The 12,188-nt window shown below is 34.2% G+C and overlaps 1 protein-coding gene across 1 annotated transcript in view; it reads right to left on the reverse strand.

Annotated features, from left to right (window-relative positions):
- Nucleotides 1-12,188, reverse strand: part of LOC134536332 (dual specificity mitogen-activated protein kinase kinase 7-like) — a 66,738-nt gene that overhangs the window by 23,846 nt on the left and 30,704 nt on the right. The window contains exons 5-6 of the mRNA XM_063376088.1: nucleotides 10,955-11,134; nucleotides 7,656-7,879 (exon numbers count right to left, since the gene is read on the reverse strand). Of these exons, the coding sequence (XP_063232158.1) occupies nucleotides 7,656-7,879; nucleotides 10,955-11,134 (404 nt within the window). The remainder of the gene's footprint in view (nucleotides 1-7,655; nucleotides 7,880-10,954; nucleotides 11,135-12,188) is intronic.

Raw genomic sequence — 12,188 nt, forward strand, 5'->3', positions numbered from 1 at the left:
TAAAATAAAGTATGTAGGGTACGAAAATAAAATTAACCCTGCTTAACGTAACGATTGTAAATAATAAATAGTACATGTTTATGTCGGTATTAATTTTCACGTACGTATGTTGGTATTCGGTATGCGTTTGTATTCGCATCTGTTCTCCATTGTTTTGATCTTTCCAGCACGGCAAGTTTTTGCGTATTAAGAGGTTAAATTCTTCCTATGTGATTAAAAAATTTCGATAATGCCTAAAACGAAGGTTTCTGCCAGTGACCGATCGAAAGAATTTTCCAGCGAAGGATTTTATTTCAGTGATAAAATTTTAATGTGCAAATTCTGTAACTGCAGGCTAGACTACGAGAGACGCGATACGCTTGTGAAACATGTCGCGAGTGAGAAACATAAGCGTTTGAGGCAAAACTCATCTTTTAAACGACATCCTTGTCTAAGTCTTTAATGACATTAATTTGCTGTTCAACCCAAGAAATGTGAGTAGGGTTAGCATAGAAGATGCAAACCTACAGAAGTCTCTGCATAACTTCCTTCTGTTTCCCATCTTCCCATTGATACATTCATACATGGCTATGTTGCTTTCAAAAAAATAATTGAGGATGAACTTTCATTGCCAGAAACAAGCCAAATTGATGTTGCAAAGGTACTTTGCTCCCTTAAAGGGGACTACAGTGAATTTGCTCAAGCCAGTTTAAGGGAAATCTGGTTCCCAACATCAAATGTTGATGCAGAACGTTCATTTTCCAGGTAACCACTGGTAGTTAGTGACAGAAGACGTCTCACTCCAGAAAATGCGGAAAAATTTAACTATGATAGCATTTCAATAAAACCGTCTTAATAGTAACTTTGGAAGTGCTTAATTGTGTAATTTTGTAGTGTATGTGATTGTAATTAAGTCGTGAAATTTTTAGTAGTTATTTAAAAGTTTTAATTTATAAATTTGCAAATGAACTTAATTATCTATGAATTTGCAAATGAACTTAATTGTAATTAAATCAAGAGGTTTTAGTGTTTATTAATATTTGTTTTAATAAATTTGCATGTCGTACAGAAAAGCAATAAAATTTTGCCGTGGGTATTTTCAGCAAAAAAATAAAACCATATAACACCGAAATCTTTATTTCTTTACACCGAAATTTGTCTTAAAATAACACCACAAAATCTTGACTCTATCTACAGCAATTGATGAAGTGACCAGATTCTTACGTGATCCTACAGTTAACCCAGAAATAAATATCCTCGAATACTGGAAAACTCAGTCTGCGTGTTCACCCAGGCTACATAAACTGTCCCAAAATAATTGTGTTCACCACCTGCGACAGTGTCCTCTGAACGTTTGTTCAGCACTGCAGGAAACATATGTGACCAAAAACGGAATCGTCTTGATCCAGACCGTGTCAAAATCCTTGTTTTTTTAAATAAAAATTTAAAGGGTTAAATAATTCTGCATAATGTATAATTTTTTCTCTTAACTTATAAATTATTTTATAATTAACCCTTGAGATCTGGATTCGGATTCGAGAAGTGGATTCGAGGTACTGTTTGGGATTCGAATTCAAGATTCGGATTCGGGAAAAATGGGATTCGACCCATCACTAGTTATAATCGGGTTGTACTGTATTTGGTTATTACAAGTACTCGTAGTTATGATGATTTTTCTCGCCATTGTAAGCTCTCGTAGTATAGTCGCCGCACGGTAAGTTCATACTTTTAGGAAGCCCTGCTTCAAGCTGGGATCTATTTTCAAGGTGACTATGTATCCTTCGGCCAAATATCAACAATAACATTGCCATGTGGAAAACCATGTGACCACATGGCAATGTTTTGGTTGGGTAACTGTCAAATAGGGATGTAATTAATGGATAATAAAATTACACTGCAATTTTTATAATTGGTTAAATGTCAGTAGAAAATGTCACAACACAATGTTTAACAATTCAAATATTAAATATAAAAAAATCTAAGCAAATTTTTATAGTTTAGAGTTTAAACCCAGCGTGGTGCTGTGTCTACACATAATATCTATAAAAATTGATGTTAAGTTTTACTAAAGAAATTTTGCTGCTTCGAGATTACTATATCACAAAGTGCTATGGTTGAAAGCATGAAAATTATGTCATTATCGTTTATGAAGAATTTAACTTTAAGAAATTATTCAGTATGAGGTAGCTATGTAAACTGTTAGTTTCCTAAAGCCGTGAGTGCCAGGCACATCACTGCCATTACATCGAGAGGTCATTTGTGAATAGAAAATAACAAGTTAGTAACACTTTTCTGGCACTACGAACCGAGTCAAGTATCGGTTAAAGGTTATGGCTAACCAACATGTTTTTTGTAATTAGAGGCATTATTTTCTATCAAGCAGAATAAATTTTAAATTCAAATTCTAAGTTATACATTAAACATTTCTGTAAGTGTGTATTTTTATGTGTCTATGTGGTTTGTCTCATATAAAAACTATATCACTTAAGTATGTACAATGCAGAAAAGAAATTGTTGCCATAAAAAACTTAACTTAAGAATCTGTAATAAAATAAATATATTAAATAAATCGAAACTCAGCAATAAATTATCACTACCATCAATATTATGTTATATCCTGTAATCAAAACTGTTTACACTGCAAGGGTTACTATTGTGAGGATAATTTTCTTAATGTATTATATTCATTATGCAATGATCTATAGGCCTAATGTATGTATATCTAATTCAAAACAATTTATTACTCAGTTTCATGAAATATAAATGTGCAATTGGCTTATAATATAAATGTATGTGTATATTTATCCTCAAACTTATGCTTTATTTTGTTCATTGTACTGACAACTACTTTTAAGTGAGCCTACGTGCTGAAAAAATGAAGGTTTAATAATAACAAACAAACAATAAAAAACATTCCATATAGAATTTACACTGGTGACTTACATGTATGCAAAGTAACTGTGACAAAGTATGTATTAACCCATGCAAAAAATAAATTCCAAGGTCATTATAAAAAAATTAATCTTAGATTTTAAAATAATGCAAAAAAGCCTACATATTATATCGTCCACTAGAATTGATACTGTAATAAAACTCATGAAGCTATCAGTATTTTTATCAAAAATCTACTAATAGTGTGTGTACTAGCCAAAAATAATTAGCTACCAACTACATTGTAAAAATTCCTACCTACGCAAACTCAAATGGATCATTAAATGCAGCTTAGAAGCAATAATTTAAAAAAAAAAATTATCATACCGATTTTATAATCTCTAATGTTTACCAAACATACGGGTATTTTTCGCAAAACAAAAGATTATAATAATTTTCAGAAAGACTGCACTAAAATGTAAACACGTAAACCCAATTATACATTTTTTACTTGAATTAAATTAATAATATACATTAATTGCTATTTTTTTGTCGGTGAACCTCCTCCTCCTTGATGTTGTGGGTTGAAAATGCTTACAAATGAAAGAAAACGCTACGCATTGTTTACACAATTATGTTTACAGTATTTAATTGTAGGCCTATACTGACCTCTAGGGACCTATGTATTATTTAATGTGCTGTCTTGAACAGCCCTGCAACCTTTTCCACGGGTGCACAGCAGATAAATCCATTACCTAATATATAACCGAAAATATAAGAACGTGTCTGTTTGTAATTTGCCCGACATTCAAAACAAGAAAGCTGCGAGGAAGGTACTTTTAGTGTTAATTAGTCACCCACTTTTTCACGGTCGTGATGCCCAGATCTAGAAGAAATGCTGTCATTTCTGCGACATCACCCTGTTCCAGTTGACCTGTATTCATTAACATCGTAACTCTTCGTGCCACGTTGATAATATCTTGCTGTCCGGTTGTCTCCTTCTTCTTTACATTCATTTTAATAACCTAACAAACCGTAATAACTAACACAAAGTTACACTGTAAACGCAATAGTTCACTACAAGTTACAATTAAGACAACCCTTTAAAATTAGAAAATTAATTAGTACACAAATACACTGGATGTTTTCGGAAAATGAGAAGTCGTTTTGAGCAAACAAGCGTTCAACATGGCTCGGGCCGACACACAGTTACGTAGGTGATTCATCCGCAACAGCTTGCAACGTCATCTGTAAACAAAATAACTTAACTTTCGTATATATTAAACAATATTACTCCAGGATCTGGAAGTAAACATATGTGAAACATTTTAAGCAATATTTATCATTATTTCAGCTGTTCAAAATTACATACTAAGGAACTATTTCTTCAAGTGTGTAGCCAACATACCGATAAATATCGTTGCCACGCGTGTTTAAAAACTTACATATAAAATTAACAAATACAAATTATTTTAGTATTCATACACACGTACGGAAACGTAATAGCTTGATAAATTATGTCGTCCTATTTTGTTTATTTATTTGTCAAACAAATTGCACAATAGTAAACCAAATATTCTTAGTTCCATTTTTCAACAGTTCTTCCCAAAAGTACGAACTTACCGTGCGGTGACTATAGCGAGGTTCCACTGTACTGCCGTGAATGCACGAAAATCTTCCAAACACTGTTGAAGATGGCAATACCGCATGTAAAGAAAGCTTCTTTGTTTTTAAACTGTTTCCAAGCAGTACAAGGCGAGTGCTACAGATGCAATATACCTGCGGATGGTCCTGCAGTAGCCAGCCAGCAAGCCAAGTGTGTGTAGGTGTGTTCGTAAGCGGTAAGAATGGTGAAGAGATAGAGAGGGAACAAGCAAGCCGAGTCGGCCCAGTCAGCAGGTGTGTTTGTGTGGTTACGAGATTATTAGAAAGAAGAGGAGAGAGAGATAGTGTGAGCCCAGCCTGCCTCCCCCCCCCCCCTCTCCACTATATATCTCTCTCTCTCTATATATCTCTCTCTCTATATCTCTCTCTATATATCTCTCTCTCTATATCTCTCTCTCTATATCTCTCTATATCTCTCTCTCTATATCTCTCTCTCTATATCTCTCTCTCTATATCTCTCTCTCTATATCTCTCTCTCTATATCTCTCTCTATGTATATCTCTCCCTCTCTCTCTCTCTGTGTGTGTGTGCAAGAGGAAGTCGCCAAGGTCAACTGGTACAGTCTGTTCAAACCAGCAATACCCCTCACGTGTCTCATGGGAAAGGTTATACGGGTAGTTCCGGTGCAGAGTTTTCTTTGCAAATTGTGTTCCACAAGTTAAACATGGTGTATCCCTAATTAAATTTAATCAAAACGATGCCACGTGGAAAAGTTTCAATTCACGATCGTGCTAATGCATTCAAACATGATAATTTTTATGTCAGTGACAGTACAATATTAATGTGTGGTGTTTGTAATAAACGTCTGGAATAGGGAAAAAAAAAGACGGTCTGGACAAACATGTTAAATCCAGTATGCATGTTAACAGAAAACTTGAACATGAAAAACTGATAGCGGAAAAAGGAGAGACGTCCAAGCGCCAAGCAACAGTCCTTGGAATATTTGAATACAAAAAATGTGCGAAGATTCAGAAGAGTGTCTTTGTTGAAGATACGGTGAAGATGTGTATGCAGGCAAACATACCATTAGAAAAAATGGACCACCCTGCAGTTCGAAATTATTTGGAAAAGTATGTAGAAAGTTCTGGCGATTTGCCTGGGGCAGACACTCTCAGAAGGGAGTATATGTGCAAAGTAGATGCTGCAGAAAAAGAACGACTTAAGCAATTGATTTCAGGAAAGGAAATATATGTTGTTGCAGATGAAACTTCGGACAATCGTGGGCGTTGTGTTTTTATTATACTTTTTCGTACCAACAACTCTGCCGTACATCAGCATGTGTACTTGGCCATGTGTTGCTTTCTTGACTCAGAAAACGGCACCACATGCAGTCAGGCAATACTGGAATCATTAACCCAGTATGGTGTAGGCTTTGAAAATGTTCTAGGTCTTGTGTCAGATTAGCACATGAGTACCTGTTTTGCAGCCCTGCAGATAGTTTTAGGTGACCACACTATTCACTTCCAGTGTTGGACACATAAGGTGAACCTCGTGGGTGATGTTTTCATGTGCGAGTTTAATGATGTGAATTCTCTGGTTGTTGATGTGAAGATGGCATTTCTACATGGTAGGAAAATTAAGAGTGCATACATTTTATTCTTACAAGAAATATACCCAGAACTGACTGCAAAGCTTTTCCCAAGCCCAGTGGTAACAAAGGTGGAATTCTTGGTTTACGGCTGTTTTATATATTTATCTGAGTACATAGAACCACTTCTTCAGTTCTTGAACCAGTGGGAACCTCAGAATGCCAGTGTAAAGTTGGTGTGCCAGAAGTTGTCTGGAGGCCAGTTTTCTGTACTTAACATCAAGTGCAAATTCGTGAGCGAGGCTTGCAAAAAAATAGTTGGGCTAATTAAAGTTTTGGAAGGTGGACATTATCCCTTTGCTCATTTGCTGTGGGATGAACTCTTGCAGCTTTCTGATCAACTTAAAAGGTATGGTAATGTACATGGTGTGTTGCCATCACAGACACAGCAAATGTTGGAAGGAGTAAAGGGTGATACAGCCAAAGCAAGCATCAAGTTTGCTATATCCAACTGTTGTACGAAAAGTGCTATGAAACTAACCACATATGGCTCCATCTCCAGCAAACAACTTCTATGCAACAGCAGGTGAACTGTTCAACCCTGCCAAAGCAGGTCAACAAGTAGATGTGAACTGTAGTAAGTTGGTTGTTTGCAAGAATAAGCTCCCACCATTTTCAAAGATCAGCAGTGATCAGTTTGTGGATGGTTATCTGTACTTCCACAAACAGTTGAAAGAACATGTGTGGGAAGGAAACCACATTGACATGCCTCAAATTCTTCTTGCAGTTTCTCTCACAAAACCAGTGTTTGGAGTAGCTGCCCTTTAAACCATCTGGGCACCTGTGAGCTGATGCAGAGAGGTGCTTAAGCTCATACAATGTTGTTTTGAGTGATCGCAGAACACATTTAAAAGAAAAAAAATGTTGAAATGGGCAATATGCTGAAATTTAATGTGTGAAAGATGTCAACTATGTAACTTGCTGCTACACAAAACATTGTGTTACTTACATGTCTTGTCAAATATGTCAGATTAATGATTATTAATTATAATTTATAGTTAATATTATGTGCCCTTTTTTTAAAAAACTTTACATTGATGTGTTGGACATGCTAAAGTTATTTAACATACTATGTAAAAACTATATTTAATGATTAATTCTTTGTCAAACATTTAAAATGTTATTTACCTGGATACTGTTTATCTAACATTTATCAGTAGGTATTCTTATATTTAGATGTGTGACATGTTTTAAATTTTTAAATAAATATATATATATATATATATATATATATATATATATATATATATATATATATATATATATATATATACACATACATACATACATACATACATACACACAGACACACACACACACAGACACACACACACCTACACACACACACCTACACACACACACCTACACACACACGCACAAAGTGCTATATTTCACTTTTTAAAATGCTACAAAATGCTAAATTTCATTTTAAAATGCTAAAATATATATTTTAAAATGATAATTTTCCGGGACTCTAATCATATTCATATTCAAAAATTTGAATATTTGTAAAGGCCAACTGTATTTGCAAAGAAATTTGGCAGCAACTCACCAGCAGTTGATGAAGCTGCGGAACTCCAGCGAGAAGCACTGGTCCACTGGCAAGCTGGGGGGGTCGTCCTCCAGAACTCTCGCCAGCACCTCGAAGTCATTCTTGCAGTCTTTGTACGGAAAGGTGCCGGTCGCGAGCTCGACCAAGGTGATGCCCAGGCTCCAGACATCCGCCCGGATGTCGTAGTCTGGCTTCTTCGGGTCAGGAGGGTCTATCCTTTCGGGCTGGTTAACAGGAAAAGCAAACACAGCATACATAATTATCGGTATCATAAAGGTTTTTGTTGAATTATAATAATAATAATGCATGGATTTCCTCAATATTGGTTGGTTTCTCAACGTTAGGCTTGCGTCATGACTATATAACACCATATCCATGCCAAATTTATTTTTAAAAAAATGCTAAAATCTTGACAGTTTGTAGAACATTGTTGTTGTGTAATATAATGGAGCAGTAATGCAGTTATGGTTTAAGATTTATGGGTTTTTCTTACATGTTTTGCTAAAACAGGGTGTCTACAAAATACTTGGTGAAACACAATTTTAAGACTTTTTCAGGAACTTTTCATAAAATTTTGTATTCACCCAAATAAACCACGCACAATTTTTTCTTAAATGTGTGTTAAAAAAGGATGGTGTGCTACTTATAAAAACATTTGTGTTTCATAGCAAAAGTTTTGTCAAGCTTCAAGGTTGGTTAACCTGCTATTGCTAATGGAAGATGGACATTTTTTGTACATGGTTTGCAAATGTTTTTTTGTGAGAAAGACATTGCTATGTTACAGAGGGTTTGCGGTTGAGATCTATGTTTGTCGAAAAAGCCAAAAATTACAATAATGCTCAGGAAATGGGAAATCTTGCTGCAGGAAGAAAGTACGTTGTTGTGGAAAGTCATGTCATATATGTCCTGGCATAAAAAAATATTTGTTTTTGAGTGATGGTGGTATTGCAATAAAAATTTTGTATACAAGTTAAGAATTTTCTGCGTGTGGTTCTTCAGCAATTTCCCAATTTACCATTTTGTTTATAATATAATATTTGTAACATAGCAGTGATTTTTGTCACTGTTGGCTCAGATATCATTGTATTCACCGAAAAATAATAAGATAGTTTTTTTGTTGATAGACCACACAAAAAATTTGGGGTCATCTTGTAACTTACAGCATTAGTTCAACAACCATTAAGGTTAGGTACTCTGTTTAGTTAAAAAAAAATTGTTTAAAATTATAAAAATTCAAATCGCTTTTATTTTTAAATAATTAGAAGCATTATTGACATTACATATTAGTTAAGCATTTTTAAATCTCTCAGAGATTTCGGCAAGAATTAAAAAAAAAATTTAAGGTTTTTTTTTTTATGACTCTGGGCGACTTCTTACGAAGCAAGGAAAGGAAGAAAGTGAGTTGATAATTTTCCTTGGAACCTTGACTTGTATAATTGGAGATTGTCTTACATTAAGTGTCGACTTATTGTCAGGTGAATACGGTACCTAATAGCAATTCACTTATGTTTACAAAACTTCACAATATTTTACATTCATGATTGTTTTTTCCTGTATAATGGTTAAAATTTTACATTCACACTCAATCAATGAAAAATATATTATAAATTTAACATTACTTTCTTTGAATGATTTTAGCAATGAAAAATACTGATTTAAAATGGTTTTTTTGGAGATACGCCATTGTTGGTTACACTGTATGTATGACATACCTTACTAACGGACAAAAAATATCAATACGCAAACACACAGAAAACATGCCAAAATCAGCCAATGTCAAAAATTATATGTAAATGAAAGACTGCATACAAAAATTCTGTGGAATGAACAAAAGGAAACCTAGCCATGTGACAAAACAAATATTCTGCACAACACAGACGAACACAGCAGGTGAATATACAGACACAAACAGTTGTGACATTTCGGAAACTGAGATATATTTCCATCAACAGGCACAGATTGATAAAGGACACTGAAAAACAAAACCCCCTCTCCTAGCAGGCCAATGACAGGTGAGAGCACCTGAGAGCTGATGTCACCGGTTAGTGTGTTTCTATGAGGGGAGTTGTTTTTTGTAGTAAATTATTTTTAGTTTTACTTAAAGGAATCCATTAAATTTTTAACTTAATCTTTTGTTGACTATTGTTATTTCTGACAAAATCTGATTCTTTTAGATTCCTTTAAATTTGGTGTTCTTCTTGTATGAGTGCAGCTGCATTGTCCCAGAGTATCTTATGTCTGTTGTCCCACGCATGTTCAGCAAGTCTAGATTTTTGAGTGTCACCTTTTTTATATCACCTTCATGTTCTTTAATGTGTGTTGCAAGTTTCTCCAATTTATGTGCATCCACATTCGCAAGGTACCTGGTATCTGATAAACACAGTTCTGACATTAAAACTTGTCTATCGTTGGTTTTACTCTGGGGATCATGCTTTTAATTGCGGAATTTGACTTGAAAACTATTCTTTGTCAGTGTTTTTCCCAATTGTCTTATACTTTCAGAGAGGCCACGGAAATAGGGAAAAACCAATAAACCACTTGGTTTGTTGGCAAATTTTGTTGAATGATATAGGACTTGTGGGCGCTCATGTGTATTTTATGATACCAAGTGGGTACCCATTTGCAAAAAAAAAAAAAAAAAAAAAAAAAAAAAAAGGTAACTTTATTCATCAGCGACTGATTTCTGGTCAGAGTTAATTACTTCAACTCGGTTATATTTAGAGTATGAATAATGCATCTTCATGAGTTGTGAGGTTGTCTTTTTTCATTGAATACTTATGCCCCTGGCGTGTTATCACAAGAGCAAGGAACAACAGACTGCTGCCCCATTATAGGGACCAATGTAGTTAGTTTTTTCTTATTACCCGCTCTTGGTATTTGTCACTGCACAGTGCATATATACATACGTATACATACATACACACAATAAGCAAAATAAACAAAATACTATACAGATCTACTATTCACAGGAAAGTACTCATTTTTAAGTGAAATAGGGACATTGTCACATGATTTAAGAAACATATTTAATGTGCAACTACAAACATAGGTGGCTCATCAAAAAATTTAGAATTTGCAAATAGCTGCTCAAATTAAAGTTTCAAGACTTCCAGGACCATTAGACAAAATTTTTATTTTGGTAAATTTAAATTACTTTTGTGAAATCTCTGACCAGTAGATACCCTGTAAAAGTACTTTTCTATGACTTCAAACAAAAGAAATAACGTTAATTAATTACTGTAAACAAAAGGATACTAATTATGTATACCAAATATTTAATCAAGTGTAATGTAAAGTACCGCCATGTACGCTGCGCAGCCAGCACTTCGGGTTCTCGCCTTCGAGTCGACCAGGCGGCCTGAGATGCCGAAGTCGCACAGCTTCACATTACCCCTCTCATCCAGCAGTATGTTGGACGGCTTCACGTCGCGGTGGATGACACCATGAACCTCCTTCAGGTAGTGCAGTGCCTTCACTGTCTGTATCCACACACACACACACACACACACCGACACCATACATCTTTCAAACACTTCATGTGGATTGTTTGGTAGCGTTTTACATTGCACACTTTTACGCTGCCTTATGGGTAAAGGCAATATTTTATGGTTTTATTTTTAGGCCAATTTTGTTTTTAAAACAGGAGATTTTGGTGCTATTTTTTTTTTATTTATATGAATTCTGTTTATTTATAAAGATAGCATACAGGTCTCCCAAAAGAAGGGACAAGAGTATATGGTGAATTAATTAAAATAAAAGCAGAAATACTAGGAACAATAAAAATAAATAGGCAAGTATTGGTGTGTTTGAAAAATGTACGAACATCATAATGTAACAATGAGTTACTAATAACAGTTGCAAGAACACAAAAAAGTAAAAAAAATTTTTCCAAACTTCATGATGAATATAGTACAATCATTAAACTGAATATTTTAAAAGATTATATTTTTGTGTTTTAGAGTTAAGTTTTGATTAATAATGCTGATTAATTTTATGGTTTTAGTTGCATTTCAGTGCTTTATGGTACATTAACTTGCCTTTGGTGTTAGTATACCGTGTATTGACTAGCTTTTCAGTATTTCAGTGTTATGTATTTCAGTTCTATCACAATTCATCACACAATCTTATCCCTACTTATGGAGGATATTCATCTTAGATTTTTAAGAAAATATTGGCCAAGGCTTGAAGTAAAGAATTTATTTTTAATAATTTTAATTTTAATTTTATGCCTGGACAAACCACTCAACTTAGCATTGTACCCTTGATGACGTCAACATAAGTGGTCTATTGAAACACATCACCTGAAATCATCGACGAGTAATAAGCAGTGATTTCCTCCCTTCACACTTTGTTAATTTTCATTAGAAATATTTGCATGGACAAAATTTCTCTGTTAAGAAGTGTGAACATTTATGCTTCAACCAGGAAAAACTTAAATAAAAATAATAAGATTCAATTACATTATGTACACTATGTTCATAAGACAAGTTAAAATAATTTAATTTTACTGAATATGGAATTTCTTAAATAAAT

This window comes from Bacillus rossius, chromosome 1 (assembly GCF_032445375.1).
Source record: "Bacillus rossius redtenbacheri isolate Brsri chromosome 1, Brsri_v3, whole genome shotgun sequence".
Lineage (NCBI taxonomy): Eukaryota > Metazoa > Arthropoda > Insecta > Phasmatodea > Bacillidae > Bacillus > Bacillus rossius.